The following is a 19954-nucleotide window of genomic DNA, read 5'->3' as shown; positions in this document are numbered from 1 at the left end:
TGTAAGAATCCGGTCCTAGCTGACCTCTTTAACCCCTTCACCCCCCACCCCCCCTCCCAAGGTGGGTTGCACGTTAATGACCGGGCCAATTTTTACAATTTTGACCACTGTCACTTTATGAGGATCTGAATGATTCGGAGACAGTTTTTTCGTGACATATTGTACTTCATGATAGTGGTTACATTTCTTCGATATCACTTGTGTTTAATTTGTGAAAATAACGGAAATTTGGCGAAAATTTCACAATTTTCAAACTTTGAATTTTTATGCCCTTAAATCAGAGAGATATGTCACACAAAATAGTTAATAAATAACATTTCCCACATGTCTACTTTACATCAGCACAATTTTGGAACCAACATTTTTTTTTGTTAGGGAGCTATAAGGGTTAAAAGTTGACCAGCGATTTTTCATTTTTACAACAAAATTTTTTCTAGGGACCACTTCACACTTGAAGTAACTTTAAGGGGCTTTTATAACAGTAAATACGCAAAAGTGACACCATTCTAAAAACTGCACCCCTCAAGGTGCTCAAAACCACATCCAAGAAGTTCATTAACCCTTCAGGTGCTTCACAGGAATTTTTGGAATGTGGAAGAAAAAAATTAACATTTATTTTTTTTTCACAAAAATGTTACTTTAGACCCCAATTTTTTTATTTTCGCCAGGGTAACATTAAAAAATGGACCCCAAAATTTGTTGTGCAATTCCTCCTGAGCACGCCGATACCCATATGTGTGAGAAAACCACTGTTTGGGTGCACGGCAGGGTTCCGAAGGGAAGGAGTGCCATTTCACTTTTTTAAATGTAAAATTTGCTTGAATAATTAGCGGATGCCATGTCACGTTTTGAGAGCCCCTGATGTGCCTAAACAGTGGAAACCCCCCACAAGTGACACCATTTTGGAAACTAGACCCCTCAGGGAAATTATCTAGGTGTGTGGTGAGCACCCTGAACCCCCAGGTGCTTCACAGACGTTTATAACATTGACCCGTAAAAATAAAATGTTCACATTTTTCCCACAAAAATGTTCTTCGGCCCCCAATTTTCCATTTTCACAAGGGTATCAGGAGAAATTGCGCCATACCATTTGTTGTGTAGTTCCTCCTGAGCACACCGATACCCCATATGTGTGAGAAAACCACTGTTTGGACACACGGCAGGGTTTGGAAGGGAAGGAGTGCCATTTGACTTTTAGAATGTAAAATTTGCTTGAATAATTAGCAGATGCCATGTTGTGTTTGTAGAGCCACTGATGTGCCTAAACAGTGGAAACTCCCCACAAGTGACACCATTTTGGAAACTAGACCCCTCAGGGAAATTATCTAGATGTGTGGTGAGCACCCTGAACCCCCAGTTGCTTCACAGAAGTTTATAACATGGCGCTGTGAAAAAAAAAAAAAAAAAAAATCAAACTTTTTCCACAAAAATGATGTTTTAGCCCCAAATTTTTTATCTTCACAAGGGTAAGAAGAGAAAATGGAACCCAAAAATTTTTGTGCAATTTCTCCTGAGTACACCGATACCCCATATGTGGGGAAAATACGCAGTTTGGGCTCACGGCAGGGTTCAGAAGGGAAGGAGCACTGTGTGACTTTTTGAATGCAAAATTGTCTGGAATCAAGAGCGGACGCCATGTCGCGTTTGGAGAACCCCTGACGCGCCTAAACAGTGGAAACTCCCCAGAAGTGACTCCATTTTGGAAACTAGACCCCTCAAGGATTTTACCAAGGGGTATAGTGAACATTTTGAACCCAGATGTACGACACAGAATTTGATAACATTAGGTCATCATATTGAATAAGTTGTCATTAGTCTTGAGTGCAAGTGCTCGCTACTTGAGTTTGCATCGGGTACTCAGGTATGCACCAAGTATCACGGGTGCTCAAGTGACATGCTCAAGTCCCAGCCCCGCATGTTTCACGGTTATTAGACACCCAAAAAAAAACATGCGGCGATCGCTCATGCAGGGAAGACAATCCCCGCAAGTTTTTTTGGGCTGTATAACAGCTGCAAAACATATGGGGCGGAGACTTGAGCATGTCACTCGAGCACCAGCTATACTCGGTGCATACCCGGGAACCCGATGCAAACTCAAGTAGCGAGCACTTGCGCTCAACACTATTCGCCATATTGTCATCATTTTTCTTTACTTTTTTACTTTACTTCAAAATCCCAACCCCAACACAACCCTAACCCCAATCCTAATACAACTCCAACCCCAACCCTAGCCCTAACCCTAGCACAACCCTAACCCTAGCACAACCCTAACCCTAGCACAACCCTAACCCTAGCACAACCCTAACCCTAGCACAACCCTAACCCTAGCGTTTATTATTTACACCGATCCTCGTGCGGTATAAGTGATTAGACGACTTTATTCTTCGGGTCGGTGCGATTACAGCGATACTAGATTCATATCGGGTTTTTATGATTGACAGCTGTCACACACTAAAAGATCGCCATATTTTGAGAGCTATAATTTTACTATATTTCGGCTGACAGAGTCATGTGACAGCTTGTTTTTTGCGGGATGAGTTGACGTTTTTATTGGTACCATTTCAGGCCACGTGACATTTTTTGATTGCTTTCTATTCTGATTTTTGGGAGGCAGAATAAACAAAAATCAACAACTCCGGAATTGCTTTTTTTTTTTTAGGCCGATCAGTGTGTGGTAAAATTGATAAGGCAGTTTTATTCTTCGGGTCAGTACATTTACAACGGTACTACATTCATATATTTTCTTATGTTTTGGCGCTTTTACACAATAAAAACTATTTTATAGAAAAAAGAATTGCTTTTGCATCGCTTTATTCTGAGAGCTATAACTTTTTTTTTTTTTCCTCCGGATGATGGAGCCGTATGGCGGCTTATTTTTTGTGGGACAAGATGACGTTTTCAGCGGTACAATTTTTATTTGCATTTGTCTTTTTGATCGCGTTTTATTCCAAATATGTGTACTTTTATTGGTTTATTTTTTTTTCCATAATAAATAAATATTATGGGTACAATATATTTTTATTTTTTGGGGATTATTTTTTTCTTTTTTATATTTTTACAATTTGTTTTTAATTATTTTTTCACTTTCTGGCACTTTTTTTTTTACTTTTACACATTGTCCCACTATGGGACTTTCACTTTTTGCAGCCTGATCGGCTGTATAGCATAGAGAGCAGCAACTCCCTTTGCCATGCAGCCTGTCAGCGCTTAACCCAGGGAGAAGTTACTTTGGTCGCGCACTAAGCACGACCAAAGTAACTCCCTGCTGTCTGATGACCCGGATGTTGTCATGACAAGGCAGCAGCTGCAGACACCGCGGGACGCCAGAGAGGAGGTGAGTACCGACGCTTACCTCCCCTTGCCCCCGCAATGCTGCGATCGCAGCATTGCGGGGGTTAATGTGACAGCAGTGGTGTGGGACCGCTCGTGTGCGGGTGCGATCGCAGCGCGCGTAATAGTACGTAGCTGGTCCATAAGTCCCAGGGCACAGCTACGTACTATTACTGACAAGGTCGGAAAGGGGTTAAAGTTTACCTCCACTTTCACATATATATGATTATAGCACAAGACTCTTGAGATATAATCATATTTGTAAATCACTCTCTTAGCGTTTTTGCAGATAACCTGCAGCACGGACCCCCTTAAGCCTACGGGATACACTAAACTAAGCAGCGTCCTTCTCCCGCTACTTGGCTGCCATCTTGACTAGGGGCGGTAGCGTCATCGGATCTTAGAGCATTCGCTCTTGCACTGAAGACTGTAGTTAAGAGCAACTGGTTAGTATTATGTAACCCACAGCACAGACTTCAGGGGGTCCGTGCTGCGGATTATTGGCAAAAAAATTAATAGAGTAGATATAAACAGGATATACTATATGGCATGCTATTTTAACCCTTTTGCTGGTGCAACATTCTTTTTTTACTCTGCTGTCATACACATAAAAACATAAAATATACAAATATTAGACCCACAAATTGATTATTTCTAAAAGGAAAGCCCTGGCCCATTGTGAAAATGCGCCACCTAGCACTGTACATTCGTGGTTACCTTCATGCAATATAATAATTATTTGTAAAAAGAAATGCATAAAAATTGTAGTCAAACGTCTAATCCAAACAGAGCCAGAGGTGCACAAAAACCTGTCAATTTTGGTAGCGCAGAGCTCATATATGCTACATATGCCAACATATATCTTCACACAATACCCACCAGGGTAGGTGTGTGACAGAACATGGGGGTAATTATGTGACGCCCTGCGGCTGCAGGCTGTCACAGAACTCCTGGGTGTTGCACAGATGGATTCTCCCCAGTGGCCTCAATACATGCAGACACCTCCACCCAAGACCACTAGATGGAGCCCTGTCAGGTATATATATACTGGGGGGTGGAGTTCAGGAAGTCAGTCAGTGAGTGTGACACGATGCTGCAGCACCAGACAAGCTGAAGTCTGTGTGGCTGAAAGCCAGGCTAGGCGCAAGCTGCGGGCTAGTCTGGCCAGTGAGAGCCTAGAGTGGGCTAGAAGACAAGGAGAAGAGAAGAGCCATGAGGGACAGAGGAACCACAGAGGGTTCGTCCCCTGATGCAAGCCAGGCACCGGGCCCAAGCCTATTGGGATCTCTATGCCCAGTAGGGAATCCGGCATACTGAGGAGGATTTCATATCCCTCAGTCCACCCGTGAATAGCGCACACTCAGAGGACTAGGTACCACGAAGGCCCCAGCGTCCAGGGATCGTGGTAACTAGTGGGAAAGCCCTCGCTGCCAAGCATACGGGTGAGAGAAACATCAAGGGAGCTACACCCTGTTCCAGGCAGGTCAGAAGCTCCAGGTAGAGAGACAGGAAGATACAGAAAGGAGACCTTACACCCGCTCACTGGGGAGCAAGACCAGAAGCGCACACCACCTACAAGTGCCCCAGACCGTACCTGACTACCATCTGCAGTAAAGGTACTGAAACTAGCCCCGGTGTGTGTGTCTGTTCTTCCTCTGACCCGGCTGGGTCCCATCTCCCCTGCACCACCATCCATTACCCCCCCCATGCTGCCCTGGAGCTATCTCTACCTGTGGAGAGCCACACCATCCCTGCTGCCATAACACCAGCTCCAGAGGACTGCTCCGCAGCGGCGGCACCCCTTGGCCGCATTCCACAGGTGGCGTCACGAACACTTTCCAAATCCCCTATCAACTATTCCCCCTTTTACTGACCACCCTGGGTCATGGACCGGGCCAGCTACCGTGATATCCCCCAGCAACCAGAGGCCCAGTTGCCGAGTACCCCACGGCCCAGGGGGCGCGTCAATTACATGTGTGCTCATCTTTTTAACCGTTAAGTAAAAAAATGTAACAGATTAGAGGTTATATATCTACTATGATTGGAGGCTGCATAGGATGTAAGGTGGCTGTTAGACACACAGTGGATGAGAGATAAACCTGGAGTAATGCTTTAGTACATATAGGACTAAAAGGGTTTAATTCGCCATGATAGGTTGATTATGAGCAGCTGAACGGCTGCTCATCATATCTCCACGCCTGGGTGTGGTTCACTTTGTAAAAGGAGACCTGTTTTGTCTCACAAGTCTGTGTGTATGGAGATGTGCAGATCTCCTGGATTGAGTGCCTTAGCTAAAGAACTAAGAAGCTGGACTCTAAGCCAGGTGGGCTAAGCAGCACTATTGTATGGACTTTTTGCTTTATGTTGTACTGTGCCGAACAAAGGCTGTATTTGAGTTTCCTGTGATGTGGTTTATGAGGACTGAAATAAACCAGCCGGACTTTAAATAGAAACGGTTCCTGTGATACCTCAGATCGCTCCCAAGTGAGTAGCATTGTTACAAGGGGTAGAGACAACAGTAAAAGTCTGTGATTAGACCCCCAGCGTTCATGCATTTATAACTGTCCCATTAATGTATTTAGAAGTGAACGCCCTTCAAATATTTCTGAATTTGATAGTGAAAGGTAAATAACAAGAGTACAGCAGTCCTGTAATACAGTCCCCTAATAGAACAAAGTAGAAAATGTACTGGGTATGTACCAACACAGTCTTACCTGTGGTGTCCAGGAGATGGAAAATGCTACTGGTAGGTCTACACAACAGTCTGGAGCTTTGTATGGGTACTAAAGCAGGAAATGAAAAATAATGTCAAGAATCAACAATTTAACAGAACAGTTAGGCTAAGACTACATGGCGACTTTGACCATGCAACAATATCGCTCCCCTAAAACCACAACTAATGACAGTGCCTGTGGTCACCCAGAAAGCCAGCAGGTTTGGATTTTTAATACGGTTCTGTCAGTCACAATGGATCACATTCACTGATAGTTGCGATTTAGCAGTATAACATTGAAAAAACAATGTAATGTGGCCAAATTTGCTGTGACTAAATGTCGAAAACGTGCATCACAGCTGCAGCCAATCACTGAGCTCATCAGCTCTGCCTATGTACGATGCACAAGTGATTGGCTGCAGCGGTGATGCATGCTGTGGACGTGATGTCACCGCTGCAGCCAAAACAAAGAGATTGTAGAAGGGGCGGAAAGCCAACGCTGGATCAGGGGAAGTTGCTTACCAGCTGGCTTTGTTATTTTACATGCCTGTCAATGTTTAGGGTCCACTTTGCTACCAGTGCAAGACCCCTTTAAAAGGGAATCTGTCACCAAATGTTTACTACCCCATCTGAGAGCTGCATGAAGCAGGGACAGAGACTCTGATTCCAGTGATCTATCACTTACTGGGCCGCTTGCTGTAGCTTTGATAAAAAGTCTTAAGTTAAAACAGTGAGTTTGATTGCTGTATAGTCCATTTTTTGCATGGTGAAATGATGAAAACACAGCAATTTTGCAATTTTTTTTTACTGTGTTCACCATACAGATGACACAAAAACTTGACAATTTTATAGTTTGGGATGTTTTAGATGCGATGATACCAATTATATTGGTTTATTTTTACATGAAAATTATAAATATAACGGCAAACATTTTTCTGTGATTTGTCCTGGCTTTTTCGGGCAAACTTTTTTTTTTTTTTTTTTTTAAATATTAAGTCTCACTTTACACTTTGATTGCTGGTCTATCAGTCAGTATTGGTCTTTTAGTTTCACAATGACATATGGCCTGATAGACATTACTTATAGCAGGGCATTGCAGCTGGCAGATCTGCCGGCCATGGGTTGCCACTGGCACTCAGTGATCACGTCGTGGGAGGAAGGGATGATGGTTGGGCAGGAGATAAAGTCCTCATCCATGAAGTGGCTGCTATTGACCCCAACATCAAGAAGATTGAAAACCTAGGATCGCAGCTCCACTGACCCTGGCTGTTGCTGCAGGAGCTCGCCTGTCAGCTATGCAGAGCTCCCTGCGGCGATCGGGTGGGGATTACTCCTGTGCCTGCATGATCACCATGACGTAACTATACATCATGTTGCGGGAACTTCTTACTAATCATAACATTACATATTTCTACCAACTACACCGAAAACTAGCTTGGACTCCGCAGCCCTGCTATTATCACTGTGATTAGAGAACATACCCAATTGGTTATTTCTGCTTCGCCCATTACTAACAGTGCTTTGAAATGAAAGTTAGGCCTCTAAACGGAGGCACCCAAGGCTTGCAGTAAAGTTGTGTCACTGTGGTAACTTCCATATTTACTTTAGGGAAAAGTTGCACCTTTTTTTTTTTTTTAAACAACTCAATGAAAGTTTTCTTCCCAATGAAGTCGAAGGGGTAATATTTCTCCTTGTGGAGAGTGATAAGCCAAGCCTGGCATGTCAGAGTGAGGAGACTTATAAGCCATGCATGCTCCTCTGGGAAATTAAATATGCAAATTGTCTCTTCTATGACGGGCAACACCTCGAAATACTGTGTCTGCAAACTGAGATTCCTGGTTTGGATTTTATCTTAAATCATATTGCAAGGCTTGTTAAAGAGTCGATATTGACTTTTAGGATCGCCGCTTCCAGTAGGAGCACTAGCAGTCTAGTACTCTTCCTCCCTGAAGAGACAATTTGCTTATTTAATTTCCCAGAGGAGTCTGCATGGCTTATAAGTCTCCTCACTCTGACATGCCAGGCTTGGCTTGTGTTCCTCCACAAGGAGAAACGTTGCCTCTTAGACCGCAGTCCAGAGACTCATCTAGCCAAATAAGATCTCATACTTTGCACTGACGAGGGACAACACCCCAAAACACTGTGTCTGCAAATCGAGATTCTGGTTTGGCTTTTATCCAAAGTCATATGGCAAGGCTCGTTAAAGAGTCGATATTGACGTTTAGGAACGCTGCTTCCAATAGGTGGCGCTACAGATCTAGCCCTCTTCCCAATGAATTAATATTGACGTTACCTATGAGGAGTCACCATAATACTCTGATGTAACCACAAGTCGCAGGCGATGCTTTTACCACCGTACACAAATCATTAACATTTAATTACATTACTTTGCATTTAATTAAAACCAATCTATTGAGCATAATTAATAAAGTTATATTAATTACAAGTCCTTAACACTTATCAATAACTTTAATAGGATGAGATAATTAACAATAAACTTCCCAGAGCCAATTAATTACTTTAATTGGTACCTAAAAATATACTAGAGTACCTAAGGAATTAATTACATAATAACAGAAAAACTATATTACCTATAAGTGTATATAATAAAATAATAACCACATCGATTAATGGAATTCACTAATGACTGGAAACAAGCGGCAATGCTACATTTTACGATTACTATAAAGCAATAACTATTAGTCCATTAATAACCGAAAAAATCATAAATGTACAATAATGCAACTGGCTAATCAAACTTACAACTTTAATAACTTGACACATTAAAACAACTTTAATCTGGCTTCAAGTATCCCCTTCACTTAAAGGGATTTTCCCACAAACAAAGTAAATTTTAATAAATAGATCTTAGAATAAAAATAAGTTCCCCAATTGAATGTGATAAAAAAATGTTCCTGTGCTGAGATAATCTTATAAATGTGCCCCTGCTATGTACTGTGTAATGGCTGTGTCTGACCGTGCAGGAACATGGTCTGATCATGTAAGGAGATAGACATATTGCCCACATTTCCCATGAAGAAACAAGTGTTGTTATGTTGCGTAATGTGAACTGTGATGTGTGATAAGGATGTTGATAACGTGAAGTGCTTGACAGTTGGGATAGCAAGAGTTAACGTTTGGGACTAGCCCAGAGTGGGAGGGGTTTCTGAAGGGAATGAGACAGTTTCATGTTGAGACGTCTGATAGGGCCCGGAGTTTATAGAGAAGAGACCTAAGGTCTGTTGTGAGCAGTGCCCCATTTCTTGGGTGCCCCTAGAAGTGAGAGGAGACCAGGAGAAAGAGATAGCGAGATCTGGAGCGGAAATGAGGAATAGTGACTGAGAAACAGTTATTTATTAGAGACCGGTCCTGGGAGAGGACACCAAGCAGGAAGGCCAGGAGTTTATAACTCCTAAAGGTAACGGGCCCAGATAGGACGACGTACACAAGACAAAGACAGTGTCCCGGGAGTTCCAGAGCCTCAGGAACAGAGAAGATAAGTACCGGACATACTGGCAATATAGTTTATTTTTAACTGGTGGTCTCCCTCCTTGAACTGTCAAACATCTGGTCCTGGCCAACCAGCAATATTGGTTACATGCGGCCTGCACGGGCGCAGCGCCCTCACAGCACAAATCCACACAGAAAGCCAGAACCTCCACTTTCATGTAACCTGCCAGGGCGTAAGATAAGCGTTCCCTGTGCCACGTTACAGTAGAACTAATTTTTATTCCAAGATCTATTGATTAAAATGTAATTTATTCATGCGACCACCCCTTTAAATCCTAAAAGGAATGTGCATTAGGAGAAATGGGGTTTCACAATTGTCTTTTTAACTTGACAGGGTGGGCCGATATGGGCAGTTAATTTCAGTTTGAAGGATTCTCGGAATTTTGATCACAATGGGGTGAATTTATCAGATCCAGATTTCTGTCAAAAAAATGTCATAAATTATGGTTCGTACCTTTTCCGTCACTCTTGACACTTTTCTAAAATGAGAGGAGGGAAGTCTCCGACCGACACTCAACAAATTTACTACAATATATGCACGAAAACTGTTGTACATGTAGCTGAAATCTTCACCAGCACGTGGCTAGAGTAGACTTCATTTTCCACTTCTGCCTCTAAATAAATTTGGCTCAAATTACTCCAGCACGGTGGCTCAGTGGTTACCACTGTTGCTTTGCAGAGCTGTGATCCTGGTTTCAAATCCAAGGACAACATCTGCAAGAAGTTGGCATGTTCTCTTCATGTTTGTGTTGGTTTCCTCTGGGCAAACCTGTTTCTTCCAAAAGACATAGCAGTATGGAAGTTAGATTATGAGCCCAAATGGGGACAGTGAATATAAAGTCTTGTAGTAAAGCGACTTGCTCGGCTCTCCCAGAGGCAGACACCGGACACATGTCTCGGATTAACTTCCTGCTAGTTTATTTAGACGGCATACGCTCCAGCAGGGTTCCACAAAAATAAACAAGCCCTCTCCAGGGTAACGGACAACGAAAGATAAAGTATAACAGAGTCCATTAGCGAGCGAGGCTTTGCCCGCTCCGGGTAGCAGTAGTAGTAGTCCAACTCTCAATCTCAATTCAGGCCCAACACAAATCCATAAAATAGATGAGCCAGCATCCAATATTCAAATAAAGATAGTTTCCAGAAGAAAGTTCTTCTTTTATTATGTTTTGCTTATATAGTGCTATCATATTTCGCAGCACTTTACAGACTTTATCATCACGGTCCCCACTGTGATTCACAATCTAAATTCCCTATCAGTATGTCTTTGGAGAGTGGGAGGAAACTGGAGAATCCAGAGGAAACCACGGGGAGAACAAACAAACACCTTGCAGATGTTGTCCTTGGTGGGATTTGAACCCAGGACCCCAGCACTATAAAGCTGCAGTGCTAACCACTGAGCCACCGTTCTGCCCTTCTTTTAAAAATGTGCTTTAAACAAAACATCCTATATGAAATGCCACTATATTTTAAGTTTCAGGCCAATATGGCCCTTAGTCATACTATTTGGTACTATGACTGAGGGCAGTATTGGCCTAAAACACGTAACATTGTGAAATCTGTGGGGTTTTCTACAGCCTGAAACGTGTAATAGTGACATTTCATCTGTGGGGTTTTGTTGATGGCCAATGTTTTAAAAAGACGACAAATCTGGAAACTATCTTTATTGCATATTGGATGCTGGCTTATCTATCTCCGGCTTTTCTGTTTCATCTTTATGTTTGTTGCAGGATCTCCTCGTCCAGACGCCTGTTTGTGCACATTAAATAGGTGCGTTCTTATCCCTTTCACACCGAACGCCGGATTACACTCACACCATCACAAATATTCTTTGCCCCCGTTTCATTTATCTTCTCCTGGGCAAAGATAAAAGCTGAAAAATTGAACTACTTAGCTTTGTGAGCTCAGGGAAGTCGGAGTGGCTGGAGGCAAGAGAGGGCATTATTGAAAAGTCACAAACAGTTCAGAAAACCTCGGTTTAAATAATGAGGGTCTCGGTTTTAATGCGGGCGCGTTAGCTTCTTCATTTAATGTACCAGCTGCTTCTTTATACACAAAATAAGCAGTAAAAATACCGCTCTCGTTATACCTGAGTCTTCGTGCTGACGGCAATGCTGCCTTTAACAGTAAAAACAAGCAATATTAGATTACTGAAAGGATTAAAAAAGGACGGCATTGTCTATTGCGGGGGAAGGCTGCTCTGTTTCACTAACTTAATGATGTAGGGTAAAATTAGCAAGATACCTTCCGAGGAAGAAGGCACATAGTAATCACCTTTATCGCATTGCTTAACAGACTAGTAAGTGAAACAGGAATTTCGCCAACTGTGAAATGGCTTTAAAAGAAAACAATTCTTCAGACAATTTACTTAATAACTTAAGCTCTCAGAAGTAACAGTAGTCCTTACTAACGACAGTACAAATTCATTACAATATCCACTTATATATGTATGAAAAGAGGCAGAATATTTATGGAGGCTCTTAATGCCTCTGCCAGACTCGTGTAGAAGAGATTAATACTTTCGGCACGGCGATTTTTAATTATTTGGTCTTGAATATATACACAAATAGAAGACCTGCTTTGTTGGGCTGAAACGGGCAAAACCCATTCTGGTTTATTAAAAAAAATTTAAAAAAAACAGGAAAGGAAAAAGTATTAATTGGATAGAAAAGTTTTCTTAATATCTGAAGCCGAATTCACTGGTAAAGAACGAGGTTGGACGTATTTTGCTGGAAACAATAGAATGAGGGGCATTAATGAGAGACAAAAACAAGAATATAGGATATTTTGGTCCTTTTTATATTAAAGGAACATGCTTACATATCTCTAAATTCAAAGACATAAAATAGGGGTCTGGTACAATTGGTGCTGGTCTAGGTAACATCTGTCATAATAGAAACTGTGCCATTCTCATTGCAACTAATGTCATCTACACCAACTGTACCAGTTCTTCTTCAGGTTCTCCAGCGATCTCATGAAAGTCTAAGATTCCTACATGGCATTGCGTATTGGCACCTTTGCTCCTTTCACACCTATACACAGTATTTCCTTACACCTGATTTCCGGGAAATTCTCATTACTGATGGGCACCACCCCCAGCACGTGAATGTTTCAATTGGCAGCTTTGTGTTTCCAGCAGGTTATGGTGGTCCTCCACTCAATACCATAGTTTATCTGAAGTAATAATGGCTTTTCACCTAAAAGACATTATATTACGCTCTTCTCTCCAACCTCCCTTCGACACCTTAAAGAAAAGTCCCTCAATAATCTGGGCATGGTCTATGTGCTGTACATCTACCTCTGTCCAACTGCTTCCTTCTGGGCTTTTGGCTTCCCTCTTCATTCTTCCCGAGGGTCCTAGACGGAGTCCGGCAGCATCTAACACAACATAGCCCTCTTGATCCAATGAGCAGTGCCAACCTCCAGTGTGATGTCCCCTTATACCTAGGCGGTGAGGTCATGGACACATCACAAATCCTCTTCTCTACAGCTGTGCAAAGTGACCACACAGTCGTCGCTTCACACGTTTGCCAAACTTTATAGAATGCATATTTTTCCATACACTGATGCAACTAGATCGCTAGACTTGACCATGCTTTTGTCTCAACCAATGGATTGTTTTGGAACATGCAATGGTTTTGTATTTAAGACAGACAAATATATTGGGTTTTTGTTGCTCATCAAGAAGCCTTTTCTTGTAGTGTTCATTGGAATACACAGCCTGCACCCAATAGAATTCCTTTTTATTTTTTTTCACAGTTGTGAATCTTTTCTACAAGAGATTCCTCCATCCTTTATGGTTATTGTTCAATGTGTTGAACGCATTTATTCTTTCAATGATTATTGCTTGTCTTACTTGTAGTATACAAACTGGCTGCAGAAAGTGAGTAGCTGGTGCGAGTAGCAAAAACCTATAGGGTCTGTGCACACGTTGCGTTTTTTTGTGCATATTTGTCACAAAACTGGAAGGATTTCCTAGTGCCAGCAAAGTGGTGAGGATTACAAAAGTCTCATGCACACCCTGTGTCTGACCATGCAGGAGCAGGGTCTGAACATACCACAATTCCTGGTCAGGAGAGGAAATGAAAGAGTAATCAGACAGGACAGCACAGGATCACAGCTGATTCGTCTGTGAAGTAAAACATTACCCTGCCGGTTTTATCACAGGAGCGGGTGTTTCTGCCATGTCTCAAGCACTCGGAGCTCATCATGAATCAAGTAAGTGACATATGAGCTCAGCAGCAGTTGGAGCTTCTACCTCACTGACTAGATTTATGATGAGCTCAGGAGACTGAAGACGCGGCAGAATCACACGCTCCTGTGATAAAACAGGCAGGGTAATGTTTTGTCTCACAGAAAGAATCAGCTGCGATCCCATCCTGTAATGTCAGTATACTCTTTTGTTTCCTCTCCTGACCAGGAATTTTGATAAGCCAACCATATTACAGCATGGCGATTATACAGTGCATAGCAGGGACACATTTGTAAGATTATTTCAGCAGCAGAACATTTTTTTTTTTAAAAAAAAAAAAACATCCAATCATGGAAGTTATTATTTTTGCAAGATCTATTGATTAAAATGTATTTTGTTCGTGGGACAACCCCTTTAAATGGTACTTTAAGAGAAAACGGAATAGCAAAATATAGACACTTACCCTTGCACCCAGCCTCACAATGATTACATGTTCACGCCCTGAAGAATCTTCAATTTTTAATTTGATTGTACTGAATGCAGTATCTACAAATAATAATCTAAAAAAAATGAAAAAAAAAATATCTTAGAACACCCCAGCTTTATTGCCTCTTAAAACTAACAAAAAATATACCATAATTATTATTAAAAGAAATAATGGACAAACCATTTCTTGTCAAAAACCCCAAACAATTTGAATGGTCCTTCACAAGAACATATATAAAAAGACTTTCCAAGGTGTTCTAGCGTTTCTATGTTACTTTCTCATTTTGCATTTTATTATTGTCTTTAATTAAATTTTTTATTTTTATAGTCCTATTCGTGGACTGTAATCCCTCTAAATCTGATAAGCCAAGACATCCACTGAATAGCTATGGAGGTCTTTATAAGACCTCAAACAGTCTCCCTACAATTGCTTCTTTAGAAGACATTTTTGACATATTAATATATTTAATGCAAAATGATATGAGCCCAATTCATCAAAGCTTTTTTACCGGCATTCTGGAGTAAAACGTTTTGGAAAGTCGCAAAGTTTTGGCACAACTGGAGGCTGCGCTAAAATGTTGTGATTTTTGGCGTTCTCACCCCATTTTTTGCCCAGCTCTGACAGAGTGGGTGGAGCACAGCGGGGCTGGGATGAGCAGTGGCATTTGCTACTCCACAAATCTTATTTCAGCAGGGACTGGAGTAGGATTTGTGACAAGGCGCACGCCACTCATCTGACGCTCCTGACGCATGAAGAAGCACAAGTCTGATTCCAACACACTTCCTCATCAAGACCGGCATGAAAACCAGCCTTGGTGAATCGGGCCCTGTGAGTCCAGATCACCCCAGGGGCGGCGTCCCCGACACACACCCCGAGGCCGGTGGCGTCCCCGACACACATAGCCAGTTTACACACAGTAATTTGCATGGCAATATTGCAGATGTAAACATATATCCACAGTTAATTCTATTGCTATCTACATATTTTGCCTGGATGCAGCTGCTCTAAATGCCCTGTATCAAGAGATTTCACTGCTGTTTGCCCAAGTCTGAACAATGTAATTAAGTTTCAGATGAGCTAATTTAAATGAGATTAAACTTTGACAGACGTATTTGCATTGTAAATGTGAAAGCGTGTTTGCAGTTTCTAATAAACATTTAAAAGTATAAATTATTTGAATTATTACAGAGGGTGAAATACATTGTTCATTAGGCTCTGGCGTGCACTATACCAGCGCTGAGGGGAGACCAGACCATGTTCTCTGGCCTGGTGTCAAACACCATAATTTGTAACTTTTTGAATTTTCTCTGCTGATCTTGCTGCATTTAGAAAACGAGGACAGAGCTGAGCACCACTCAACAAGTTTATTATAGTGTTCGCCAGAAAGTGGCTGGTGTAGATTTTTATTTCTGGTGCACCCAGAGCATGATAATAATTTTATTAAAGGGAAACTGTCACCAGGTTTTTACCACTTAATCTGAGAGCAACATGGTGTGGAGACACAGACCCTGATTCCAGTGATCTATCACTTACTGGGCTGCTTGCCATAGTTTTGATAAAATCACAGTTTTATCATGAGGAGATCATCATTGAAGGACTAGTAATCCTGCTGACCTGTAGTCCTCCATATTCATAAGCTCGGTATAGCCCCACCTCCACCGCTGATTGGTTGCTTTCTGGGTACACTGTGCATAGGCAAAAAAGCTACCAACCAGTGGTGGAGGCGGTGTTATACAGAGCTTATGAGTATGGAGGACTACATGGCAGCAGGTTTATTAGTCTTATAATGATAATCTCGTCATGATAAAACTGTGATTGTATCAAAACTATAGCAATCAGCCCAGTAAGTGTCAGATCACTGAAATCAGGGTCTCTGTCTCTAGATTATTTTGCTCTCAGATTAAATTATAAAAACCTGTTGACAGATTCCCTTTAAAAAAAAGAGTGCAGTACCGAGGATAGCTAATACAAAGCAGTGCTGTTCCAGCTCTGTACACAGTGCACTTCTGGCCACAGAACCTTCTAACAGCTGGTCAGTGAGGGTGATGGGTGTCAGACACCCACAGACCTAATATTGATGATCAATTCTCATGAGAAGTTTCTCTTGTAATCACAATTTAGAAAGAGGTTTCTAAGCATTAAAATATCAAGCAGATCGTTGTCGGGCTGTTGTATAGCAATTGTCCATTAATGTACTGGGTGACAACCACACGGGTGAAGTCTGCTGCTGCGAATGTCTTCAAAGGTTCCTGTAGATAAAGCATGGCTGCTGCCTGCTCCAATGGTGGGATGGAAGTATTTTTACACTTGCATGTCATAAAAATTGCAAGGAGCTGATCATCCAAACGGTTGCAATATATATGACACATACATCAATATGTGTAACACAAAGGAAGAAGACTCTGCAGACATACTTATCCCAGCCTAAGTCTTCGATGTCCTTAACAAGGGAGGAATAATACTGTGGAGCAGGTGAAGAGTCAACGGAATTTGTGTTCTTCAGAGCCGCATCCTGAAATAGAACATTGTTCAGATTCTGCTTCTGGTTTATGCAGTGACGAAGAAAACTGCAATCACGCTGTACGTATTTGGAGGATTTCTAGACATATCTCAGACTGGAGGTTTCCAAAGTGCATCCCGGTAAAGGCATACAATGGCACATGAGGCCCAAAATCTCCCATGTTAAAGAAAAAATAAGTATATTGTGAAGTACAAGAATCATTTTTTAATGCAAGTCTCTGTATAGATTACGACATTAAAGGGAACCTGTCACGTCCTAGTTGCTATGTACACTGCCCCCATAGCGTTGTCAGTGATGCAATGTGCATCACTAACAAGCTGTTTTCACGAAAATCGGTGGTAGTATAATGATGTTATAACTTTATATATACTTAGATCCTACCTGCTCGTAGTCAGTCATAGGGGTGCGATTCTCACATTCAGTCATGGGCGGTCGCCGCGTTCAGTTAGTGCTGCCGCCGCCAAGGACGTTTGCACGATACATACTATATTACTGAAAAAATAGCCTATACCTCTTCCTAACATAGGAAATGCCAAAAAGTCCTATGTCTATGTTGGTTTCACATGTACGACGTGGACTCAGGAGCTGAGAAACACGAACTACACAGGTAGATACAGCTGTCAGTCAGGCTGGATGGGCGGAGACTGAATACATCGGACTCATTAGCTTTCTCACTTAGTCGGGAGACTCATAAAATGAAAATTTTAATATCTGGATGACAGTCACTCTCACATAGGTTTCCAAAGTAAGCAGACTAAACTCATCAGGTCCAAGAGATTTATTTAATAATGTGTGCAGTTTATATTGTGAAATTTGGTGACAGATTAGCTTTAACCCCTTTATGACATTGGAAGTATAGGTACGTCCAGGGTAGTTTCCCTACATTTGATGCGTGCTCTGGCGCCGAGCCCGCATCTTTCCCAGCACATGACAGATTATCTGATCAGCTGTCATGTGCCTCTAACAGCTGCGGGTGTATCCACGATCCACCCGCGGCTGTTAACTTGTTAAATGCCACTGTCAATTTCAGCAGCACATTTAACTCGCTTTAGCCGAAAGTGCGTCATAAAACACACCCATTAGCGCCCCAGTCATGTGATCGTGGGGAGCCAATGGGTTGTCATGACAGCCGGGGGTCTAAAGAAGACCCCCGTGCCGGTCACTGTAAATCTCCTATGAACACCGGCCCGAGGCTGGAGTTCATAGGAGATTATGATTCATGCTATACATAGCAGGGCTGAATCCTTGCTAAGTGTAGCACAGACAATCAGAGGATCGCAGCTTCAAGTCTCCTAAGGGAACTACTGAAGCAAGTAAAAAGTATACATTTAAAAAAAAAAAAACACATAATAAAGTTCAAATTACCCCCCATTTTGCCCTACTTAAAATAAAACAATAAAAAATACACATTTGATTTTGCCGCGTTTAGAAATATCCGATCAAAATATAAAGTAAATTAATCCAATTGATAAAAGGTGTAAAAAATAAAATAAAAATGCCAGAATTATGGTTTTTTTTGGTTGCTGCAACATTGCAATAAAATGCAGTAACAGGTGATCAAAACATTGTATCTAACCCAAAATGGTATAAAAAAAGTCAGCTTGGTGCGCAAAAAATAAGACCTCACCCGGCCCCAGATCTCAAAAAATGGAGATGCTACGGGTCTCAGAAAATGGCAACATTTTTTTTCTTCCTTCATAGAAACTTTACATTTTTTTTTCACCACTTAATTAAAAAAATAACCTGTTAATGTTTGGTGTCTGCAAACTCGTAATGACCTGGCGAATCATAATGGCAGATCAGTTTTAGTATTTAGTGAACATGGTAAATAAAAACTAAAAAAAACTAAAATATTTTGGAATTTTTTTTCCAGTTTTCCAGTACAGAATATGGTAAAATCAATGTTGTGGTTCAAAAGTACAAATCATCCCGCAAAAAGCAAGCCCTCATACGGCCTAATTGATGGAAAAATAAAAAAGTTATGGCTCTGGGAAGAAGGGGATCAAAAAACAAAAACACAAAAATTGAAAATGGCTTGAGGGTGGTTTCTTAAGTAATGGGGTACTAGGTCACATCTACGCTAGATCCGCTTTGCTCGGATATGGAAAATAGCCTTTAATTCCTAATACCTTCGCAATACAGAATGTGAATTGTACGTTTGGCGCAGTAGCAGAACTGGTTTAGAGTTACATTTTGCTGTAAATAAAACAGTCAATTCCAGACAAGCCGCGTGCAAGTTGAAAATTACGTGAGGAAATGGGAAGGGACATGAGCGACTTGTGAAAAGCAAATGAAATTTAACACATTTGGAAACATTTGCACAAAAGCGACAAAGTAGAAAGTCGTTGCATCCAATGCTGTAATCTGTCACTGCAATTTAGTCCTCGTGGGACACGGCACAGTGTGACCCTGAGCATAAATGATTATTGGGAGAATCTGGTCTGATGCTACAAAATGACAAATGTTCAATATGCTAACACCCATTCTTCCTTATTGTATCAAAGTAAAGCATTAAACAATATCACTGCTATTATTTAACATATGCCATAATATTAAACAACAAAATATTTTCCATGCATGTCAAGCTAAATAATACGGATCAGAGATACTTACCAATATAGTCTTCAACTCCATCATAAAGCTGCTCAGGTTCGGACTGCGCTGCAACCTCTTCAGGAAGAAAAAGAGCAAAGAAATATTTGTCCAAAATATCATGATGTGTCTACGTAAATATATAAGTATATGCTATAGCCCACCTTTATACAAAACAGATAATCACCAATTTCATCAAATTATGTATGTGTGTATATATACACGCGTGTGTGTGTGTGTATAATATATATATATATATATATATATATATATATATATATATATATATATATATATATATATATATATATATATATATATATATATATATATATATATATATATATACATATATACACACACATACACATATACACACACACACACACACACACCGCATGCAGAATTATTAGACAAATGCGTATTTTGATCACATGATACTTTTTATACATGTTGTCCTACTCCAAGCTGCATAGGCTTGAGAACCAGCTACCAATTAAGTAAATCTGGTGATGTGCATCTCTGTAATGAGGAGGGGTGTTGTCTAACGACATCAACACCCTATATAAGGTGTGCTTAATTATTAGGCAACTTCCTTTCCTTTGGCAA

General features: G+C 41.2%; 1 protein-coding gene across 2 annotated transcripts in view; it reads right to left on the bottom strand.

The window, feature by feature from the left end:
- FANCL (FA complementation group L) overlaps nt 1-19954 on the bottom strand; it is a 111135-nt gene that overhangs the window by 73749 nt on the left and 17432 nt on the right. Inside the window, exons 4-7 of one of the 2 annotated variants that reach the window (XM_073672404.1) lie at nt 19367-19423; nt 16647-16744; nt 14209-14305; nt 6045-6113 (exon numbers count right to left, since the gene is read on the bottom strand). In XM_073672404.1, the coding sequence (XP_073528505.1) occupies nt 6045-6113; nt 14209-14305; nt 16647-16744; nt 19367-19423 (321 nt within the window). The remainder of the gene's footprint in view (nt 1-6044; nt 6114-14208; nt 14306-16646; nt 16745-19366; nt 19424-19954) is intronic. The other variant, XM_073672405.1, reaches the window with a different exon arrangement.

The sequence above is a fragment of the Phyllobates terribilis genome, unplaced genomic scaffold (genome assembly GCF_046119375.1).
Source record: "Phyllobates terribilis strain yellow unplaced genomic scaffold, ASM4611937v1 Scaffold_3__8_contigs__length_932513732, whole genome shotgun sequence".
NCBI classification, from domain to species: Eukaryota; Metazoa; Chordata; class Amphibia; order Anura; family Dendrobatidae; genus Phyllobates; species Phyllobates terribilis.
This window is presented reverse-complemented; position numbering and strand designations above follow the sequence as displayed.